At 40.6% G+C, this 24,885-nt stretch overlaps 1 protein-coding gene across 4 annotated transcripts in view; it reads right to left on the bottom strand.

Annotated features, from left to right (window-relative positions):
* The window catches only part of cacna1bb (calcium channel, voltage-dependent, N type, alpha 1B subunit, b), a 169,797-nt gene that overhangs the window by 90,644 nt on the left and 54,268 nt on the right, over positions 1-24,885 (bottom strand). For 3 of the 4 annotated variants that reach the window (XM_078794213.1, XM_078794212.1, XM_078794214.1), the window contains exons 1-4: positions 4,976-5,099; positions 2,298-2,413; positions 2,127-2,216; positions 5-94 (exon numbers count right to left, since the gene is read on the bottom strand). In XM_078794213.1, coding sequence (XP_078650339.1) covers positions 5-94; positions 2,127-2,216; positions 2,298-2,413; positions 4,976-5,007 — 328 coding nt within the window. In that variant the 5' untranslated portion in view covers positions 5,008-5,099. Of the gene's footprint in view, positions 1-4; positions 95-2,126; positions 2,217-2,297; positions 2,414-4,975; positions 5,100-9,621; positions 9,810-13,273; positions 13,427-17,952; positions 18,045-24,885 lie in introns of those variants that run through there. The other variant, XM_078794215.1, reaches the window with a different exon arrangement.

The raw sequence follows: 24,885 nt of genomic DNA, 5'->3' as shown, positions 1-24,885 counted from the left end.
TTACCGACGGAGGAGATGTCAGCGAATGGATCTTCGCCTTCCTCAGCACCGATCAGGTCATTTTTACCCTTCTTGGCTTTTCCTCGTTTCAGTACTGGAAGGAAATAGAAATATAGAATAAAAATATAGACATAGGTGGCCGACTTGATGCGGATATTTGACAAATTTTCATAGTATCGAGTATCATAGTATCATGGTTAGTGTTGTATCAGATCGATACTAACCTTATTAGTATTAGATGTGGCATTATCACATACTACAGTATTAATTGGCCCTGTACCCTAGAAACCGCCCATGAATGATACGGGAAAAGGCCGAAATGATACTGTGTCAAAGCCCAGGGCAGTGATACTGATAAAATATAGAGTTTAACCATGTCCAGTATCAGCCCCCGTAGCTGTCCACTCTGGTATCGTGCCCGTGAAACAACCAATCAGAGAACAGCACACGAGTGCTTAGTGCCTAGTGCTTCTCCAGTCACCAAAAAACCCAAACTTGATTAATGGAACTTTAATTGTCAGACATTGATAAGATAAGACTGTTGATAAAATATTATTGTTGAAATATTTTTGCAATTGTTGTGTTTACACTGTTTAGATATAATACATGTAATAAACTGAACATTTTCTGGAAACAAAATGGTCTTTTGATTAAATAGTACGTCATAATAAGCTCATGATTAAATAGTATGTGATAATAAGATAATCACATGGTTTGTCTGGTATCAGGCCCAGTATCATGCACCCGCGTGCCAGTATGAGCCCTCGACCTGATACTGACACTTGGGGGTATGATACCTGGCCTGATACCAGACAAACCATGTGATAACCTATAATTATCTGTACTTGTTTTGGTCTGCTGCCCCCTGTTGGCTCTTCTCTGTCCTGCAGATGACTCCTGCCTTGTTCCCCTGGTCTGCACACTGTTGCCCATCAGCAATTAGGCCTTCTTATACCCTGTAACTCATAGTTGAGCCAATTTATAATCCTTATTTGCTACGTTGTACTCTTTTGGACTTTGAGCTTCACAGTGACCTTCTGTCACTGCCGTCTTTTGTTGCACTTTTTCCTCCTCTGTGAGCGCCCTTTATGATTTATGATTAATGATGAAATACTTTTTTTCCTACGTTTACCTTACTAGTGCCACCCAGCGTAAAAAGCTGGACGGATTGGCCGTTTAAGGCTTAACTTCAGATTTTAATTGTATTTTTTCCTAATTTCTTTTGGTACATTTTCTAGTGTATCCCCTTCTTGTGCTTCCCCTGATGGTAGTGTGATTCCCGCTATGAAAACCCCTACGCAGACTCAACTGGAGCCTCCTTGAACAAAAATAATTCCAATAATTTGATGTCAAACTCGGTGGCACGGCGTTCGAGTGGTTAGCACACAGACCTCACAGCGAAGAGACCAGGGTTCAATTCCACCCTCGGCCATCTCTGTGTGGAGTTTGCATGTTCTCCCCCGTGCATGCGTGGGTTTTCTCCGGGTACTCCGGTTTCCTCCCACATTCCAAAAACATGCTAGGTTAATTGGCGACTCCAAATTGTCCATAGGTATGAATGTGAGTGTGAATGGTTGTTTGTCTATATGTGCCCTGTGATTGGCTGGTGACCAGTCCAGTACCCCGCCTCTCGCCCGAAGACAGCTGGCATAGGCTCCAGCACCCCCCGCGACTCTTGTGAGGAAAAAGCGGTAGAAAATGAATGAATGAATATTTTTGAAGCCACAAAATTAGCAAAAATAGATTGTCAGATTTAATATATTGTTATATTGCAACGTAACTCGACCTTGACCTGAGATTTGACATCAATTTACACGTTTTTACTTGAGATTTGATTTGGAATTAAAGACTTGAGACTCCCAAAACTCCAACTATGGCAACCCTAAGAGAATCTTGCTTAAGTTGATTGCTTATGTCGATGTCATAGTACTAGTCTACCATGTTTATTCTTATTACAGTACTACAAAGTGATGTTTCTATAAGAAACAGGTCAGTTTGTATTGTTAACTTCCTACCGTAGGTTCATTCATTCATTCATTTTCTAGCGCTTTTTCCTCACAAGGGTCGCAGGTGGTGCCGGAGCCTATCCCAGCTGTCTTTGGATGAATGAATGATGTCAAACTCACCCGGCAGGTTTTGTTTCCTCTTGTACCACGCACCATCCAAAGGCGATTTCTCTTCGGCGATTTCATCCTCCTCCTCCAGCAACACTTCCTCTGAGAGGTAGATCATATTTTGAGTGATTTTCATACAGTACAAATACAGTTTTTTAAATATATCATAGGAATGATGCCAACCGGCTTTGCAGATCCATTCCAGGTATCCGGTGAGCTCTCTTTCAATTTGTTGCTGTCTTCGAAGCTTCAAGAATTCCTGTCTCTTCTCCACACGTTCCCTCTCTTTGGCAAACTCTCTGTGGAAACGGCAAGTGACTAACTTTTAATGTCACCAATAAAATGATATGAATGTGAAGGTGTCGTTATAGGAGAACCATTCTATGTTTTGTCGTATAACAGCATATGACTTTACGATTGTGAGAATGAGCGACTTATAATAACTTTTTAAGGACCTTAAATAAAACATTTTCCTTACTCGTAGCAACAGAAGTTCTTGGCATGAGAGCTTGTGACTTCACACTGCATGTTTGGTGATATCTTGATAACGAGGTGCCAGAAAAATGATGACAAGTGAGCTTTTGGGGTGCAGGTGGGGGCGTTTTGTGTGTGTATTGATACAGCCGAACATGTTTAAATTGACATCCCGGTGAATGACTAATTAACGGCAACTTAAGGGGTTGTTGACATAACCGAAACAAGTCATGACTTGTCACGTTCATTTGTCACTTTCACCAGAATCGTTTTTGAGGACGGCGGAAGATGGAACCAGCAATCTTCAGTCAATACTGACCAAAATATGATTTTTGAGTTGAAATAACTGATCTAGATTGTTTTCTTTACACAGCAGGCATGAGACACACCAAACGTTCATCACCTAGACCAGGGGTGGGAAAATGTTATACTTGTGGGCCGCATTGAGTTAACAAAATTGTCCGGCGGGCCAGAACATATATTTAACACACACATACTATTTTATGCTTATAATTTTCCTTGAATTATTTGTCTAATTGTATCTGTAAAAGTGTTATACTATCAGCTGTATGTTCTCATGTCCCCTTTTCAGGAGCACTTTAAACATCAGACCACATCAAACTATGTAATTTAATTTTACAGTTTGTTGTTTTTGTTACTAAATAAGACATCCGACTTGCAAGTCATGTTGCCAGTTTTTTTAAAAGTTGAAATACTTAGAAAACAACTGGCGGGCCGGATTCAAACGCTTGGTGGGCCACATGTGGCACCCGGACTGCAGTTTGCCCACCACTGACCTAGACCATTGCTTCCGAATTATTTTCTGTTATGCCACTCCTAAGGGACAGAATTGTTTTCACCGCACCCCACTGTAATAAAAAAAAAACATGTTTGTGTCAGTGTGAGAGGTCTTATTTGCTCACATTCTGGATTTTCTGCACGTTTGTGGGTGAGTTTAAGAGCTAACATGCTAATAATAAAGAAAAATAATAGCCCATACATCCAAAATTTATATCCTTTTACATAAAATTTGATGTAATTATCATTGTAGTTGCACATCAAAAAAAAAAACGCATTTATTAAAAACAGAAAAATATACAAACTTTTTCAGTGCTTTGGTTCCGATTCTCTCCAATAAAAGCTCTGATAAAACATTCCACTGTTCTCAAATATCTTATTTTTATTTTTAGGCACAAAATAAGATGAAAAATAAATAAACAAATCAAGAATAAAGAAAATCAATCAATCAGTAATAAATAAATAAATATAATAATAATAATAATAAAACGGCAAATAATAAAAACTTAAGAAACCACATATAGTTGGTGGGTAGACAAATTATTTTTTTCAGATTAAAATGAACAAAGCATTATTAGAGCCCTGTAGACATGACAAAACACGACTATAGTCACATTTATACTCTTTTTATTTACAACATATTGCGCAACTGCAGGGTCTTGAGACACATGCTAACTCGCAAACTAGAGAGCTAGCGACCTAATCGATAGCCTCCAAGTTATATCCTTTAAACTTAAAAAACCAAAAACGTACCACTTCCACACGGATAGGGAGGATAACTATTAACAGTTATTTAACCTTTAACATGAACATTAATCAAATGTAATAATTTTTGCGCGTTTGAGACCCCTGGTCCATGTGATTAATCACGATCAAATATTTTAATCGATTGACAGCCCAAATATTTATACATTTATCTGTACTGTACAGACTGAAATTAAAATGAAATCAGGAAAATGCAACAAAATGGAGAGCATGCAAGCATATTCAAGAGTCCAATTGCATGTCCCCCTTTGACAGCTCCCCATGGGGGGAGGGAGGCGCACTATTTGAGAAACATTGACTGAGACTGACATACTGTAATACAGTTCGCAGTACAACATACAGTAAACTAATTCTGTATATAGTAGTGGCCCCATCATTCAACTCATCGTCAATCGTGTCATTATATCCAATCCACCAAGATATTCATGAATAAAGATTTGTTGCAAATGTGAGTCATGTGAGCCAAAGTACAAGTGGTTTTTCAGTGCATTACAGCAATCAATCAATATGGGGAGAAGCACGAGCAAGGCACTGCTTGAATGAAGCTAAAAGCCTTTTCTGTAAATGTCAAAAATCTGCTGCTTTTAGGATGTTCAGACAATCAGTGACTCACGTTTGCTTTCATTCACATTTCGGCCTGGCTGAGTGAGTCAGACAATCTGATCCAGGATCACAGAAGATGATTAAAGTAATCAATACAGGCCTTTTAACCTTAGACTTAAGCTAAGCCTTAGGATGCGTTTTATTTTTTATTTTCCTTGCTTATTGGTATTTGTTGAATCTGACTGCAAATCTCCATCATGGTTGTTAAAATGATAACTTACCCTGATAGGACGCCGAGGACCAAGTTGAGCATGAAAAAAGAGCCGATGATGATGAGCGGGATGAAGTAGAGCCAGTTCCATGTGTTTCCTGACACATCATTGGTCTGTACAAAGAAGAAATACAAACAATAAAAAAAACATACTATGAAATACTATGGATACATACTAGGATACTATGAAACAGCAATTGTATCACCTCATTTAAGGATCTCTGAACCGATGGTAGGAAGTTAACAATACAAACTGACCTGCACCAGCAAAACAAGGGAAGATGAAGTTACATTTAAATGGGACAGGTTAATTGTTCGGTTAATTGGCGACTCCAAATTGGCTGGCGACCAGTCCAGGGTGTACCCCACCTCTCGCCTGAAGACACCTGGGATAGGCTCCAGCATACCCCCTGCGACCCTCATGAGAATAAGCAGTAGAAAATAAATGAATGAATGAATGAATTCAACAAAATGAGCTCGGCAGCTGTCAGGAAGTCCTCGGGAGCGATTGAAGTGTGACCGACCACAGCGGAGTGGGCATACATGAGGAAGGGTTAGAGGTGGAGTAAATTAAACAGGTGGTTGAGGCAGGAAGCAGTAAATCCATGCAAATGCTGCAGAAAGAGGTGGAGAATCTGGAAGATCCCGGACTGGTGGCCAGCCAATCACAGGGCACATATAGACAAACAACCATTCACACTCACATTCAAGCAAACAATTGGACAATTTGGAGTCACCAATTAACCTAGCATGTTGTTGGAATGTGGGAGGAAACCGGAGTACCCGGAGAAAACCCACGCTATGGGAGAACATGCAAACTCCACACAGAGATGACCGAGGGTGGAATTGAACCCTGGTCTCCTAGCTGTGAGGCATGCGCGCTAACCACTCGACCGCCGTGCCGCCCGCTTCAAAAATATATTTATTTATAAATGTATTCAACTCCGCCTCTTGCCCGAAGACAGCTGGGATAGGCTCCAGCATACCCCCGCGACCCTCGTGAGGAAAAGCGGTCAAAAATGAATGAATGAATGAATAAATGGATTCATAAATTCTAAAATGTTAGTAAAGAAAAGATGATATTGTCTGTCAATATTGTCTTTAAAGCATTCCCAATGCAAGAAAATATGTAAAAAATATTTTAAAAAAAGGCCCCAAGGCCTCCTTGAATAGTACTTTATATCAGACCCCCCCCCGCTCTTCCCCGCCCAAGTCCGCTACAAGATAGCCTATATCCATGGCCCTGGGTTCTCCAAGTCAGCAAGCTTCACGTCTGTGAGTGCAGCCCCACATTGACCTGCAGGCTGGGGATGAACCTGCCGACTGATGGTCTTTATAAGGCATGGTGACATTTTGCAAAGACGCCACACACTGACCCTAATTGTCATAGGAGGTTGAGTAAGGTTGACTCAGCAGGGAGCAGAGCTTTGTCGTGTACCTGTGTACCTGTGTACCTACACCTTCATTGGTGACACCCCTCTGAGCAAAGCCTGGCTAGTAACTTGGCAGACGTTCTACTTTCTTAAGTTAAAATCAGTTTTGGTTACCTTTTGAGTGTTAAGTCGCCATGTGATGAGTTTTACGATATTTGTACGATGACACAGTGAGTCAGACTCTTGTATTGAGTAACGACCTCCTGCTATTTCTTATGGGTCTTTCTGAAGTTTGTTATGAGTTCTGATAGCTTATGATTGATAAAAACCTGAATGACTAAATATTTCTAAGCTGAGTGCTTAGGATAATGAACCAGAAAGAGCTAAGGGAGATGTTTGGAGTGAAATGAAGGAAGTGGAAAGATGTCTCTCTAAGTGGCTCACCGTGTGGTGTCAGCGCTCTCGTGGGGAAAGAACCGATGAAGCAGAGGGAAAAGAAGAGGGGTCTGGATGTGTTAAGGGAATAACAGGTTTGATAAACAAAGAGGATACCAGGAAATGGGGAAGATAAATCGAGAAAGCAAACTCTATATTTTATTTGGTTATGAATAAAAGTAGACAATATACCCTCACTTTTTGCAGCGATTGCGTAAAAATTTGCATTTTTGACACACACAGGGGCGGCACGGCGGTCTAGTGGTTAGTGCGCAGACCTCACAGCTAGGAGATCAGGGTTCAATTCCACCCTCGGGCATCTCTGTGTATGTTCTTCGTGCCCTGTGATTGGCTGGCGACCAGTCCAGGGTGTACCCCGCCTCTCGCCCAAAGACAGCTGGTATAGGCTCCAGCACCCCCCGCGACCCTCGTGAGGAAAAAGTGGTAGAAAATGAATGAATGAATGAATGAATGACACACACAGCTCCCTCCATGACTAGCGGCATAGAAAATGGATGGATGGATTCATGCATAGATGGAATCGGAGTCAGTGTTGAAGTTATATGTAAATTGTTCGTCCCTATGTATTGACTTGTGGACTCCTATAGAGAAGATACATACGATAACACGCACAAAACTTTCTGGATCTTCCAGATTCTGCACCTCTTTCTGCAGCATTTGCAAGGATTTACTGCTTCCCGCCTCAACCACCTGTTTAATTTACTCCACCCCTAACCCTTCTTCAAGTATGCCCACTCCGCTGTGGTTGGTCACACTCTCAATCGCTCCCGAGGACTTCCTGACAGCTGCCGAGCTCATTTTGTTGAATTCATTCATTCATTCATTTTCTACTGCTTATCCTCACGAGGGTCGCAGGGGGTATGCTGGAGCCTATCCCAGGTGTCTTCAGGTGAGAGGCGGGGTACACCCTGGACTGGTCGCCAGCCAATCACAGGGCACATATAGACAAACAACCATTCACACTCACATTCATAGCAATGGACAATTTGGAGTCGCCAATTAACCGAACAATTAACCTGTCCCATTTAAATGTAACTTCATCTTCCCTTGTTTTGCTGGTGCTTCCCAACAGTATGCTTGAAAGTGATGAAACAGTTTTTGTCACTGCAGGATTTTCCCAGACACTTTTAGTTCTGCTTGCCTGCACCGCCACCCTGCTTTGGGGATTCTCGTTTCCTTTTGTGTTTGCTTGGACAGCATGTTTTGGGAAAGAACTGTTGTCGGTCAAAGGCAAAAAGTGTTTAAATTGGTGAGAAGAAGAGCTTTAAAGGTAAAAGTACTTGTTTAACTGGAGGGTATGTCCTGGTGACCGACATGTCTGGGACATTAACAACATGGCGTATCTCTGTCTCCTATTACGCAAAACGTAATAACACGTAAGTACCACATGACCACCAAATTTGAAAATATTCTACCTCACTTGTTTGTGCCAAGGCACGAAAACGACAATGCCAAATTCTGGTAGAGTCTCCTTCATTCATACGTATATTCTGTCTCTGGACCCACAAGGGATGCAACGGTACATGGTTTGTCACAATCCACGTTATGGACCGTAGTTTTGTGGTACATTTTGTACTCTGTATATGTACATGTGGTTATATTTCCCATACTGTATATATATGAAGTGAGGGACAGTCGGCCTAAAAGGCATTTGGCGACAGAGTATAGGACCGGGGAGAAGTGTCAAACAATGGTGCTGCTGGCTTCATCCTAAGGAGACCGCTCAAATTCCCGGAGACCACACTCAATCCAGACACGGTCCTGGTGTCAGAAAAACATGGTAGACTAGTACTACGACATCGACATAGGCAACCAACTTAAGCAAGATTCTCTTAGGGTTGCCATAGTCGGTGTTTTGGGAGTCTCTAGTCTTTAATCCCAAATCAAATCTCAAGTAAAAACGTGTAAATTGATGTCAAATCTCAGGTCAAGGTCGAGTTACGTTGCAATATAACAATATATTAAATTTGACAATCTATTTTTGCTAATTTTGTGGCTTCAAAAATATTCATTCATTCATTTTCTACCGCTTTTTCCTCACGAGGGTCGCGGGGGGTGCTGGAGCCTATCCCAGCTGTCTTCAGGCGAGAGGCGGGGTACACCCTTGACTGGTGGCCAGCCAATCACAAGGCACATACATATAGACAAACAACCATTCACACTCACATTCATACCTATGGACAATTTGGAGTCGCCAATTAACCTAGCATGTTTTTGGAATGTGGGAGGAAACCGGAGTACGGGAAGAACATGCAAACTCCCCACAGAGATGGCTGAGAGTGGGATTGAACCCTGGTCTCCTAGCTGGTGTCAGAAACAACTGGGAAGACTGGCCAGAGGAAGGCAGACAAAACGCCAAGGCTGAGGATGCAACCCCATCGTGCTTGGGTGCAGAAGATTTCATAGGTCTGTCATCGGAGCACCCGGGCACAACAGAAGATCCAACAAAAACATCACTGACGCAACCAAAAAGGCGTTCGGATGACTGCGGATCAAGTGGGGAGATTCGTGGACTGATCACCCCTGCTAGGTCGCCTGGCCAAGACCCGAAACACCCAGTGAAGCCAGGATACAACAGTCTAAGATGCAAGGATGGTTTTGTTAAGTGCACCCAGTTACAGTACTTAAGGCTTCACTACACATCTTAAAATAAAGCCAAAACTTCCAAAAAAAGCCAACCACCCCATCCCCATCAGTATAAATGTGTCATCATAGGTATTCTGGTTTGAATTTCTGACACTCACAGTTCTGGACAAGCCAGCATCTATTGTGCTTATCTTTATGTAGAATCTCCTCAACATATTGCAGTGTGTGTGTATGAACTCACGCTGTAGAGAATGTCCACCCATCCCTCCATCGTAATGCACTGGAACACCGTAAGCACAGCAAATAGGATGTTGTCAAAATTGGTAATGCCAAAATTGGGTCCCGTCCAGTATTCTCTGCATTGGGTCCCATTAGGACACAACCTGGCCGGGGGCTCCAGGCCACACGGCCATTCTGCTGCTCTTTCACCTGCATGAAAAAGAGGGAAGGATTTAATATAGATATAATGACTGGGTGTTTCCCATGCGTCCATTTATTTGGGGCAAACCATCACAATTACATTAGATTTGATGCTACCTGGCAATACCTGTTCACAAGCACGATATAATCTGTCATTACATCATCGTGCAGCTTATGGAATCATAACTCTACTACATAACACCCCTCATACATGTAACAATAGAGAGTCGAGTGTGCTAGCCAGTATGCTAAAAGCCCAGTGCAACTCTTAAGGTGTCGGGGAGTGAAGTTTACTTTATGTTCGGGGTGTCATGACACATTCAGGTCATGAGACAAGACACGAGATTGGATCTACGAGAATGATACAAGATGAGATTTTAATGTTACTTTTAAGGAAAGTACATATTGTGATATATTAATTTAATTCTACTTCATTTTCGTTCATTGTGCCAGTTTGTATGTTAAAAGTTGAAATACTGAGAAAACAACTGGCGGGCCAGATTCAAACGCTTGGTGGGCCACATGTGGCACCCGGACTGCAGTTTGCCCACCACTGACATAGACCATTGCTTCCGAATTATTTTCTGTCATGCCAACCTTAAGTGACAGAATTGTTTTCACCGCACCCCACTTATTTTGAGCTGACACTGAAAAAAAAACATGTTTGTGTCAGTGTGAGAGGTTACGTTTGTGGGCGAGTTTAAGAGCTAATATGCTAATAATAAAGAAAAATAATAGCCCATATATTCAAAATTTATATCCTTTTACATAAAATTTGATGTAATTATTGTTGTAGTTGCACAACATGGTACAGCTTATGGCATCGTAACTCTACTACATAACACCCCTCATACATGTAACAATAGAGTCGACTGTGCTAGCCAGCATGCTAAAAGCCCAGTGCAACTCTTAAGGTGTTGGGGAGTGAAGTTTACTTTTAGTGGACTTACTTACTTACTTTTAAGGAAAGTACGTATTGCAATATATTAATTTAATTCTAGTTCATTTTCATTCATTGTGTAATGAATTAATATATTTATTATCATTCCAGGCCCAGTGCCCATTAGACAGATTATAAATTTGTCACATTTTAATATTACAAGATCTGTGACACCCCTATGACAAAAAACAATATCTAACACGATATTAGCTGGGTTGAACTACTTCAATTGTTCTTGCTTATGTGTTTACTCCATAAGTTCTAATGCTGCAGCAAAGGTGCTGAGACATGATTTGGAGCTTGTGCAGGCATATGTCAAGCAGATCAGAATGAAGAATGAATGTGCTGAGTCTAACAGTTGCTTCTGAGCCCAACATTTTTTTTTGCCTCGATCAAGTTTTGATAGAGATATGCAGAGCCACTTTACACAGCCAACATGCCTCTGGTGCTGCTCCAGTATAATGGACCCTTTGCTTCCTACTGACAGGTGCTGTGTCAGCCAGACTCAGTGCTGGAGGTTGATACGTGCAAGGTGCCTCCACATGGGGAACTCATTTTATATACTGTAGGTATTATTTATTTTATGTTTTGTATAGCGTCAATAAAAATTGCAATTGAAATCCGCTTCGTATTGTTGGGTTGATGATTCGTTGAGATCGGAACAACTACTGACACCATTTTTTGGGACACACAGGAAGTGGAAAGCGAGGCTCAGACAACAACTGGCAACTTCAGATAAGGTCACGACTTCAGAATCAATCCGGCACCGGCGGTGTTCGCACAGTTTTCTCCTAATTGTTATCAATGCATTACACAATGGCTCATTTCAGCAGTGCGATTGCACTGTATACAAAACAATAGGGAATCGAGCCTTCCTTATACTCACAATAGGATTCAATAAGTTACTGTTTTACATTTGAATGTTGCATCCTCAGCACAATACTACAGGCTGTAGTACCAGTAAAGTTCTCCAAAATATATACATTCTCTAACCATAATTGGACAAATTACCCAAGACGAAGAAGGTCAACACGCAAACCACATGCCTGTTTTGACATGAATTATTTCTTGAGTTAATAGAGTTTCATGCTTTCTTCATCAAAATGTTGCCACTTGTGACTTTCTTTGGCTCCAGTTTGGCTTATTTGGCAGACGTGATCAAACGGAAAGCGGAGACTTGAGGTGAGTAACACTATTGAATTTGAAAAATAACTCAACAATAGGGAATCGAGCCTTCCTTATACTCACATTAGGCTTCAAGACGTTACTATTTTACATTTGAATGTTGCATCGTCTGCACAATACTACAGCCTGTAGTACCAGTAAAGTTCTCCAAAATATATACATTCTCTAACCATAATTGAACAAATTACCCAAGACGAAGAAGGTCTACACGCAAACCACCTGCCTGTTTTGACATGAGTTATTTATTGAGTTAATAGAGTTTCATGCTTTCTTCAACAAAATGTTGCCTCTTGCGACTTTCTTTGCCTCCAGTTTGGCTTATTTGGCAGACGTGATCAAACGGAAAGCGGAGACTTGAGGTGAGTAACACTATTGAATTTGAGAAATAACTCAACAATAGGGAATCGAGCCTTCCTTATACTCACAATAGGCTTCAATAAGTTACTGTTTTACATTTGAATGTTGCATCGTGTGCACAATACTACAGGCTGTAGTACCAGTAAAGTTCTCCAAAATATATACATTCTCTAACCATAATTGGACAAATTACCCAAGACGAAGAAGGTCAACACGCAAACCACATGCCTGTTTTGACATGAGTTATTTCTTGAGTTAATAGAGTTTCATGCTTTCTTCATCAAAATGTTGCCTCTTGCGACTTTCTTTGCCTCCAGTTTGGCTTATTTGGCAGACGTGATCAAACGGAAAGCGGAGACTTGAGGTGAGTAACACTGAGAAATAACTCACTGAGTTATTATTCGCCACTGAGAAATAACTCATAATAAAACATGAAGGTGGTGTCTCTTTTTTTGTTGACACTTTAGGCTTTCCGGAGCAAATTCATTGAATTTAAATAAAAATGTATTCAGTTAGTGTCCATTTTGGTTGGAGTCAGATCTTCTGAGACGGATTAATGAAGGTTCTACTGTACTGTACACAGAAGCAGAAAAGTGCTGTCAGGACTGCACTGTCAGATTTTACGACCATAAACCATATCATCAACAGCTCACAGCTCACTCTTCTGATGTTGCAGAAAAAATGGATCAACTGATTGGCAACCTTCCCTTACGACCGAGGTAGAATTTCTTATGAGGCCAATGGAGTCTCAGCAGAAGCTATCAATCACAGGCAGAATGTGATGCAAGTGCCATTAATCAAAATCAAGATGTGACAAACGGCTGTCAGAAATTCTGCTGTGTGCTTGTTTGTTACATTGTTTATATACAGTAGGTGCATTCTCAGGGAGTGACTGGAGAATGAGTCGCATGTACACGCAGAACCTATTAATAATTCATGCCGATAAATACATAATAAAATATACCGTATCAGGGAAAATAAATTTTCTCACCGGTGTCCACATTGAAACAGGTGGTGTGGAACTTGCCCATGTAAAACTCCACACCGATGATGGCAAACATGACAATGGCGAAGAAAAGCAGCAGGCCGATCTGAAGGAGGGGAACCATGGCTTTCATTATGGACTTCAACACCACTTGGAGGCCTGCGAGAAACAAAACAGATCCTGGTTGCTTCAAATACCCACAGGTGTTTCACCCACCATCTGCCTACACAACTTTTTACATACATGATTGTATACTGTTTATAACTATATATAATTTGGACAATTGTGAAAATTGAACCAATGCTCGTTTTTAGACATTAAATTATGCAGAATAATAATCCATATGCTGCGCTTATCCTCACTAGGGTCACGGGTATGCTGGAGCCTATCCCAGCTGTCCCAGTCCCAGCTGGACTAGTGGCCAACTAATCACAGCATTTGATGAAAATTCAGTTTGCTAAAATATGTTTTTTTTTAATTCAGTATATAAAAGTTCACTTTATAAAAATGTGAGTTTTGAAACATCCGAATTTTGAGTGATTTATTTATATTTATTTATTTTAACACAGTATTTTAACACAAGGATTTGAGTAAAAAATTTGATACATATAATTTTTCATCAAAATTGTATATTAAAAAATAGTGAACAAAGTCAAAAAAATTCAGTTAAATGAATTCAGTATCTGAAAAATATTTTGTAATAAAGAAGCAAATGAACATTTATTTTAGGGGTGTCATGAAAACAAGACGAGATACAAGAGACTGGGTCTATGAGACGAGACAAGATTTATCCATTTATTTTTTATACCGCTAATCCTCACGAGGGTCGCGGGGGTGCTGGAGCCTATCCCAGCTGTCTTCGGGAAAGTTATAGGTTTATTTATTTATAAGCACTAAACTTGGTCTAATCATTTTCCCATGACTATATACTGTATATACAGTGAAGAAAATAAGTATTTGAACACCCTGCTATTTTGCTATTTCTCCCACTTAGAAATCATGGAGGGGTCTGAAATTTTCATCGTAGGTGCATGTCCACTGTGAGAGAGATAAACTAAAAAGAAAAATCCAGAAATCACAATGCATGATTTTTTAACAATTTATTTGTGTGATACAGCTGCAAATAAGTATTTGAACACCTGAGAAAATGAATGTTAATATTTGGTACAGTAGCCTTTGTTTGCTATTACAGAGGTCAAACGTTTCCTGTAGTTTTTCACCAGGTTTGCACACACTGCAGGAGGGATCTTGGCCCACTCCTCCACACAGATCTTCTCTAGATCAGTCAGGTTTCTGGGCTGTCGCTGAGAAACACGGAGTTTGAGCTCCCTCCAAAGATTTTCGATTGGGTTCAGGTCTGGAGACTGGCTGGGCCATGCTAGAACCTTGATATGCTTCTTACGGAGCCACTCCTTGGTTTTCCTGGCTGTGTGCTTCGGGTCGTTGTCGTGTTGGAAGACCCAGCCACGACCCATCTTCAATGCTCTGACAGAGGGAAGGAGGTTGTTCCCCAAAATCTCACAATACACGGCCCCAGTCATCCTCTCTTTAATGCAGTGCACTCGTCCTGTCCCATGTGCAGAAAAACACCCCCAAAGCATGATGCTACCACCCCCATGCTTCACAGTAGGGATGGTGTTCTTCGGATTGTACTCTTCATTCTTCTTCCTCCAAACACGCTTATTGGAATTATGACCAAAAAGTTCTATTTTGGTCTCATCTGACCATAAAACTTTCTCCCATGACTCCTCTGTATCATCCAAATGGTCATATGCAAACTTAAGACGGGCCTTGACATGTGCTGGTTTAAGCAGGGGAACCTTTCGTGCCATGCATGATTTCACATCATGACGTCTTAGTGTATTACCTACAGTAACCTTGGAAACGGTGGTCCCAGCTCTTTTCAGGTCATTGACCAAGTCCTGTCGTGTAGTTCTGGGCTGATTCCTCACCTTTCTTAGAATCATTGAGACCCCACGAGGTGATATCTTGCATGGGGCTCCACTCCGATTGAGATTGACCGTCATGTTTAGCTTCTTCCATTTTCTAATGATAGCTCCAACAGTGGACCTTTTTTCACCAAGCTGCTTGGTAATTGCTCCGTAGCCCTTTCCAGCCTTGTGGAGGTGTACAATTTTGTCTCTGGTGTCTTTGGACAGCTCTTTGGTCTTCGCCATGTTACAAGTTAAAGTCTTACTGATTGTATGGGGTGGACAGGTGTCTTTATGCAGCTAACGACCTCAAACAGGTGCATCTGATTCAGGATGATACATGGAGTGCAGGTGGACTTCTAATGGGCAGACTAACAGGTCTTTCAGGGTCAGAATTCTAGATGATACACAGGTGTTCAAATACTTATTTGCAGCTGTATCACACAAATAAATTGTTAAAAAATCATGCATTGTGATTTCTGGATTTTTCTTTTTAGTTTATCTCTCTCACAGTGGACATGCACCTACAATGAAAATTTCAGACCCCTCCATGATTTCTAAGTGGGAGAAATAGCAAAATAGCAGGGTGTTCAAATACTTATTTTCTTCACTGTAAGGCTAAAAGTCCACTGGGCCGGCGCCAGTTGGTACCAGTTCGCGGCAATGCAATTTGCTGTGGCGCCTAGTGTCACTAATAAGGTGCCTAGTGGCGTGCAGTGGCTCAAAGTGCCTCCCAACTGGCTCATGGTGGCTCGGAATAGTGGCAAAATTTGAGTTTGGTGGCAAGAAAATTTCAAAATATTTTAAATCTTCACCAAGTGGAACCAAATGTCGTGAACAATCCGCCTATTGGAATCCGCTGGAATGTAATGGCGCGAGCCAAGTTGCGCCAATGATGTTGTGAGTCCACTGGGCTGGCGCCAAATGGTGCCAGTTTGCGCTGAATTAATGTTCGCTCGGCATGTTGCCATGTTGCCGTTATTCGCCGCCACAGCGAGCCACTATGCGCCAATTACATCATTTTTGGCGCGAACTGGCACCAACTGGCGCCAGCCCAGTGGACTCCTAGCATAAAGTTGTTGATGGTGTGTTCAGATAGCTTAGAGACATTGGATTGGTTTTTAGCATCATTAAAGCACAAAAAACGAATCAAAGTGTTCCCCTGAGTGGGAAAACGTTTGAACACTCCCCTGAAGGTATAATTATGTACTGTTTTCCTGGAAATCTGGGGCACCATCATTGTGGAACAGAGAGTACTTCCCCAAATTGTTCTCAGAAGTTTGTCTTTTAACTATAAATTGTATTTATAACGACTGATGTGTATTAGTAGTACCTGAGGTCCAACTTTCAAGAACATGGCCTATGGAAACGGAGTATCCTTCCTTCCTTCCTTCCTTCCTTCCTTTCTTCCTTTCTTCCTTTCTTCCTTCCTTCCTTCCTTTCTTGCTTTCTTGCTTTCTTCCTTTCTTCCTTCCTTCCTTCCTTTCTTGCTTTCTTGCTTTCTTGCTTTCTTCCTTTCTTCCTTTCTTCCTTTCTTCCTTTCTTTCTTCCTTTCTACCTTCCCTCCTTCCTTCCTTCCTTCCTTCCTTCATTCATTCCTTCATTCCTTCATTCCTTCATTCCTTCCATCCTTCCTTCCTTCCTACCTTGCTTGCTTCCTTCCTTCCCTCCTTCATTCCTTCCCTCCATCCTTCCTTCCTTCCTTCCTTGCTTCCTTCCTTGCTTCCTTCCTTCCTTCCTTCCTTCCTTCCTTCCTTGCTTGCTTGCTTCCTTCCTTCCTTGCTTGCTTCCTTCCTTCCTTGCTTCCTTCCTTCATTCCTTCCCTCCTTCCTTCCTTCCTTCCTTCCTTCCTTCCTTCCTTGCTTCCTCCATTCCTTCCTTCCTTCCTTGTTTCCTTTCTTCCTTTCTTCCTTTCTTCCTTTCTTCCTTCCTTCCTTCCTTTCTTGCATTCTTGCTTTCTTGCTTTCTTCCTTTCTTCCTTTCTTTCTTCCTTTCTTCCTTCCCTCCTTCCTTCCTTCCTTCCTTCCTTCATTCCTTCCGTCCTTCCTTCCTTCCTTCCTTCCTTGCTTCCTTCCTTGCTTCCTTCCTTGCTTCCTTGCTTCCTTGCTTCCTTACTTCCTTCCTTGCTTCCTTGCTTGCTTCCTTCCTTCTCTCCTTCCTTGCTTGCTTGCTTCCTTGCTTCCTTCCTTGCTTCCTCCCTTGCTTCCTTCCTTCCTTCCTTCCTTGCTTGCTTCCTTGCTTCCTTCTTTCCTTGCTTCCTTGCTTCCTTGCTTCCTTCCTACCTTGCTTGCTTCCTTCCTTGCTTCCTTCCTTCCCTCCTTCCTTCCTTCCTTCCCTCCATCCTTCCTTCCTTCCTTCCTTGCTTCCTTCCTTCCTTGCTTCCTTGCTTCCTTCCTTCCTTGCTTGCTTGCTTGCTTGCTTGCTTGCTTGCTTCCTTCCTTCCTTCCCTCCTTGCTTCCTCCATTCCTTCCTTCCTTCCTTGCTTCCTCCATTCCTTCCTTCCTTCCTTGCTTCCTTCCTTCCTTGCTTGAACTTGGGTCTCCTAGCTGTGAGGTCTGCGCGCTAACCACTCGTTCACCGTGCAGCCCTATCCCAGATTAAGTCCCACAAATATAGTGTCAACTATGCAAGTCTGCGTCCTGGTTACACTACAATGGAATTACAATGGAGTTTTCCACCGAGGACTGCTCATTGAAGAGACACATTTGAGAACTATCAACAGAACAGGCAATGTTAACATTTCTTGGGACTTACTGGGGATCCCTGACACAAGTTTGAGCGGTCGCAGCACTCTCACTGCCCGTAGTGTTCGTAGGTCAAAGTCGGAACCCACCGTTGCCAGGATTCTGTGAATGGACACATACAAACATGGTTAGAATTCTTAGCTGAAGACACAACGCCTCAGTAGAGCTACAGAGTTAAAATGTCCATTTCAGGTGAGTTGTTGGTTTTGGCATTTTGGACTTCATGCCTCACTTTCTGCCAAGTTGAACGGAAGAGTGCCGGAATTTTGTCTTGGCAGAGGCGGTCAAACATGCTTTCATTTAGGTTTTCAGTTCTTAATGTGAGAAGACTAGGAAGTAATGCAGCATTTAATAATACCAGCATATTGTTCATATTCTGGTGGTTCTGGTATCGGTGTTGGTATCGGTATTGTCCAATGTCACTCATGGCTTATCGGGATCAGTGTCGGCAGGATAAAACCCTATCGGAACATCCAATGTAAACCTTCCATTAGGTGTTAAATTGTGCGGTAGATGCTAAACATGAACAATTCAAACTGGCTCCAACGGAGGAGAAACAGGAAGTATGAATACAGAAAAAGACAATAAGACTTTATTGTGTTGTATCCTCAATAGGACAATAGCTTTAAAATGAGGTATAAGCTGTATTTTCTGTCCACTAAAAGACTCACACACAAATATTAACAAAAAAGGAAATAAGCTGAGAGCAATAAAGGCATCGTATTGCTCCCTGTTTGTCAGTTGGCATGGTAACCGATAAAGCACATTTGGGCTTTAGGACCCCCTAGATATACATGTACTTTATTCATCCCTTGAGGGAAATTAGTGACTGGAGAGCAACCATCGATGATGAAAATGCTGACTAAAATATGTCGTTCACGCACGCTCTTTTATCATTTTTAATACATTTATTTCTGGTAAAGTGTACATAATTTTGTACATACATGATTGTCTAATCTAATGAATGATATATACCGTTTATAACTATATATCATTTGGACAATTGTGAAAATTGAACCAAAGCTCGTTTTTAGACATTAAATTATGCAGAATAATAATCCATATGCTGCGACTGGCTGGCGACCAGATCAGAGTGTACTCCATCTCTCGCATAAAGTCAGCTGGGATAGGCTCCAGCATACCCGTGACCCTAGTGGGGATAAACGGCATAGAAAATGGATAGAAAATTTATTAGAATTATGATTAAAATGCAGCATTTGAAAATACATTTTTTATACCGCTTATCCTCACTAGGGTCACGGGTATGCTGGAGCCTATCCCAGCTGTCCCAGTCCCAGCTGGACTGGTGGCCAGCTAATCACAGCATTTGATGAAAATTCAGTTTGCTAAAATATGGTATTTTAAAATTCGGTATATAAAAGTACACTTTATAAAAATATGGTATATGTGAGTTTTGAAACATCATTTTTTTTAGTGATTTATTTATATTTATTTATTTTAAAACACAGTATTTTAACATAAGGATTTGCGTAAAAAAATTTATACAAAGAATTTTTCATCAAAATTGTATATTAAAAAATAGTCAACAGAGCAAAAAATTTCAGTTAAATGAATGAATGAATTAATTCATTTTCTACCGCTTTTCCTCACGAGGGTCGCGGGGGATGCTGGAGCCTATCCCAGCTGTCTTGGGGCGAGAGGCAGGGTACACCCTGGACTGGTGGCCAGCCAATCACAGGGCACATATAGACAAACAACCATTCACACTCACATTCATACCTTCACATTCATACTAAAATTTGGAGTCACCAATTAACCTAGCATGTTTTTGGAATGTGGGAGGAAACCGGAGTACCCGGAGAAAACCCACGCATGCACGGGGAGAACATGCAAACTCCATACCCGGGCGGGGAATCGAACGCGGGAAAACCACTTTACCGCCGAGCAGCTCAAGCTAAGATTTTTATATTAATTTTAAGAAAAGTAGAAATGATTTCTACTACACTACACTCTCCTGCACCGTGTGTGTATGCTAGTGGCCCCGCATGCACCCACCGAGACAAAGAGACTGTACGACTGACAAAAGGTCTCACACCGTTCATGGAACAAACATGGCAAGGTGTTGAGTAAATCCTCTTCCTGCAAGAATTATTTTAATCTCACCATATCTTGTGACTTTATATACCAGCCATTAAAACCTGCCTAATAAATCAGTAACTTACCTTTTGTGCTTGAAAACAATCAATTATGTTTAATATGGTGCTAAAAAAAAAAGCCTTGTCTACGCACAACATTAAGTTACTGTGACCTAGAGAGACTGAATAAAAAAATGTAGATAACCGTCATGAATCATCCATCCATGCAGCTCTTATGACTTCCAAAAATCAATAAGTCACTTAGCTCTGTTAAGTAGGTGTGTGTGTGTGTGTCTGTGTGTCTGTTTGTGTGTGCACATTTGCCTTTGATTTGATGGTTGCACTGACATTTGGAGCAAGGATTTGTCAGAAGAAGGAGCTATATGACTTTTAATATCCCTTTATCCTCACTGCAATATGTCTCTGTGGGCGCCAGACGGAGGCACCGGAAATATGAAGTGTGAGTGTATCGTCTGTCAAGTAGACACAAACACGTCACTTCCCTCCATATATTGATGCATGTTGAGTTGCTGGGATTAGCTTGAAAATAAATGCAGAAATATGGGACGTTTTAGACAAACATTTGACTTAATAGTGTGTTCCGGACTCATGTAAAATGTTTTTAAATGTTAATTCTTTGTTTACACCACAAGTGTAATGCATGGGCATTTGGGATCACTGCCGGGACAAAAGCGTTGCTTTAAACATAGCATGTGACAAAACGATGACAAAAAATTACCACTTCCACACTAAATGGGAGGAAAGTAACTTCATGGCTACATGGTATGCTGCACAATTTGGATTTTTTTTGTTGAAATCCAATTTTTTTTAATGTGCTTGTTCATATTATTCATCATTTCATTTTCTACCGCTTTTCCTCACGAGGGTCGCAGGGGTGCTGGAGCCTATCCCAGCTGTCTTCGGGTGAGAGGCGGGGTACACCCTGGACTGGTCGGCAGCCAATCACAGGGCACATATAGACAAACAACCATTCACACTCACATTCATACCTATGGACAATTTGGAGTCGCCAATTAACCTAGCATGTTTTTGGAATGTGGGAGGAAACCGGAGTACCCGGAGAAAACCCACGCATGCACGGGGAGAACATGCAAACTCCACACAGAGATGGCCGAGGGTGGAATTGAACCCTGCTCTCGTTCATATTATTGTTCATATTATTTGTGGATGATACCACAGCTTTTTGTTCTGGAAGGAGTACAGACCAAATCATTAGAAAGGTCAGAGAAGAAATGGTCACACTAAAAAGATGGTTTGATAATAGATTGTCCTTGAACTTAAGTAAAACTAAAATCATGCTGTTTGGGAACAGCAGAAAGGACACGCACCAGCAGATACAAATAGACAATGTGGACATTGAAAGGGTGAATGAAAATACATTTCTGGGATCACAATAGATGAAAATATGAGCTGGAAACCTCATATTACAAATATACAACATAAGGTGGCCAGAAATATTTCAGTATTGAACAAAGCAAAATTTGTTCTCAATCAGAAATCACTCCACACTCTTTATTGCTCTCTGGTTCTACCATATCTTACTTATTGTGTGGAAATATGGGCTAATAACTATAAAAGCAATCTTCACTCGCTAAATGTACTGCAAAAAAGGTCAGTAAGGATAATTCATAATGCCGCCTACAGAGAACATACTAACTCCTTATTTCTAAAATCACAAATACTTCAACTTGCTGATATAGTTCATCTTCAAACAGCTAAAATAATGCATAAGGCTAAAAACAACCAATTAGCTAAAAATGTCATCCAATACTTCTCTACAAGAGAGGAGAAATATGATCTCAGGGAAGAAGTACATTTGAAACACTTCTATGTGTCACGCTGCGCAGTGACATGTACTTTTATTCTGAGTGCTGTTTGGGGGTACGTCCGGGTTTTGTGGTTATTTGGACTCTTACGGCTCTCTTTGTGCATCTGCAGATGTGAACCTCCTTTGAGTTGGGCGGAGCTACCTGACGGGCGCAGCTGTTGCCAATCGTCCTAATTTCCGGTCTCCGTCTTAAGGCACTGAGCTGCGGCAGGAGGGTGCTGGATTATTCCTTCGTGGACGTGACAGACCAGCTCCTAGCTGTAGCCCTTGCTCCTGTGCCATTCAGCGCTGTTCACGTCTCTGCCACGCACCCTCCTACCCATCCGGTAGCCCGCACGCTTCTCAGACTGTTTTCTTTCCCTCGTGGTGATTTGTGCTGTGCCTGTTTGCACTCAGTCACGGAGCCCCCTCTTTTGGTGCTCCGTCGTCTTTAGTTATGTGTACCTACTCGACTGGACTATTAAAGCCATAAAACCTTACCTGAGCCTGCTGTGTCCTGCATCCTGGGATCCGACTTCCGCGCCACGCGGCCAACCCTGACACTATGCTAGGACTACGTTAAAAAGCCATAGCATTTCAGTATGTGGAATCAAACTATGGGATGGATTGAGTAAGGACCTCAAACAATGCACAACGATGAGCCAATTCAAGAAACAATACAAGCAGTTGATGTTTGCTAAATACAAGGATGAAGAGTCTTGAACCAGTCATGATGTGCTATATATATCACTATATTGACACTTACTATGGTACACATTATGTCATTGGATGCTCATATCACCTTGTACTTCGGTACTTGGTGCATCGTTAAAAAAAAAAAATCTTAAACTGTATTATGGAAAGCAGGAAGTGAACAAATGTAACAGTTACTGATTGTAAAAGTACCAGATGGAGGGGTAGGATTTAATAAGCTTTGCTTCTTCCTACTCCTTTTGGACATGTGGAACTGTGAACTGATTATGGGATGCATTCAATTGTAATTTGATGCATGTTCAAATGAAATAAAACCATTACCATTACTACACAAATCCAACATGTCTGAAAAGTGACGTGCATGTGCAAAAGCACGACATCGCTCACATTTCCGTGTGTTTACGAAAGTAAACATTGCTGCAGTGTGAGCACTAGTGGTGTGCGATACCACTGATTTAATCTCTGAGGCGATACTAGGTAAAAATTTAGAACCAATGAAGTGAAACTGAATAATTTCCCACATTATGATCCCTTTTAGGACACCTCTCGCCCAAAGACAGCTGGGATAGGCTCCCCTTCGTGAAACTAAGCGGTAGAAAATGAATGAATAAATGAATGATCCCTTTTAGTCACATGAATGCAACGATACAGCGATTGGGAATGAAGAAAATAGATGTTTTATTTAGTCATTTTTGACTCACTGTAGCTCAACCTGTGGTACTAACTCACTTACAAAGCCAAACAGAAAACATTTTCAAGCGTTCATGTGGAAGCGTAGAGACAAAAAGCTACCAAACACGCACGGGAGAGAAAAGTAGGCCTCATCATTAGACAAAAGTCATTTCATGCCAATTAGATCTTGTACAATCTCGTAAAAGGAAATGAGCAAAGTAATCATGAGTTCAGTATGTCACATCCTGTTTGTGATGTCGTACGTGTGTGTGTGTGTGTGTGTAATATGATAGGGGTGGACATCTGTGACGGAGGCAGGAGAGGCCACAATGCACATGAGGACAGTGGAAGTGGGTACACATGAACTCATTGTCGCTGCCACAGTCACTCTCCGTCGAACATGGATGCTGTTGTTTAGCCATGCTGTTAAATTGACACGCCCTGTGTCTTCATGAACGCATGGACACGCACACACACACACACAAACTCTCAATATTTGCTTCATAAGACATGATGGAAAAATGCACACATTGTGAAATGGGACAAAAAGTGCACACCAAAAATTCAAATATATTTTTACTGGCTGTTCATGATAAAAAAAAATAATAAAAAAAAATAAAAACATAAAAAAATAAAATAAAAATAAAAATAAAAATAAAAATAAAAATAAAAGTAAAAATAAAAATAAAAATAAAAATAAAAATAAAAATAAAAATGAAAATGAAAATGAAAATGAAAATGAAAATGAAAATGAAAATGAAAATGAAAATGAAAACGAAAACGAAAACGAAAACAAAAACAAAAATAAAAATAAAAATAAAAATAAAAATAAAAATAAAAATAAAAATAAAAATAAAAATAAAAATAAAAATAAATACAAATAAAAATAGAAATATAGAAATAGAAATAGAAATAGAAATAGATATATAAAAATAAAATAAAATATATATAGAAATAAAAAAATGAAAATAAAAATAAAAATAAAAATAAAAATAAAAATAAAAATAAAAATAAAAAATAAAATTAAAATTAAAATTAAAATTAAAATTAAAATTAAAATTAAAATTAAAATTAAAATTAAAATTAAAATTAAAATTAAAATTAAAATTAAAATTAAAATTAAAAGTCCCATTGTCTATTCTGTTTGATTATAGCAGTGCATGTAGACAAGACATTAGAATATTCCTTTCCATGTATACCATTGTCATTTGGAAAGATTCCATTCGGAAAGAGGAAAAACTCCTCATGTAAACGTGGCGATTGATTTCAATTAAGTGTCCAAACAAACAAACAAAAAAACCTTATGCATTGATGACTCACTTTGTATTGTTTTTTTTTTAAATTGGTTGTGAGGACGGAAATTCTTCAGTAAACAAAAAACTTCTGAGCCAGACTATGAAACAAAAAACTGTGACACCAGACAATCATTCTTCTAAATTTCGCACAAAGAATCTCAGGAACACGAGCTTCCCTTAATGACAAACTCCAATCCAGTCTCTCAAAGGCACGAAGAGACTCAAAAGCCTCAGCAAAGACATCAAATCTGTCAGAGAAACTGTTATTGACTGGCAAAGACACTGAAGTTGCCATTAAAGACCACAAGTCGCCGAAGCTCCCGAGGGCCACAGTAAAG

This window comes from Doryrhamphus excisus, linkage group LG10 (genome assembly GCF_037039965.1).
Source record: "Doryrhamphus excisus strain RoL-2023G ecotype Guam linkage group LG10, RoL_Dexc_Guam_v1.1, whole genome shotgun sequence".
In the NCBI taxonomy this organism is placed as follows: Eukaryota; Metazoa; Chordata; class Actinopteri; order Syngnathiformes; family Syngnathidae; genus Doryrhamphus; species Doryrhamphus excisus.
Note: the sequence above shows the minus strand (reverse complement) of the source record. Positions and strands in the feature narration are given on the sequence as shown.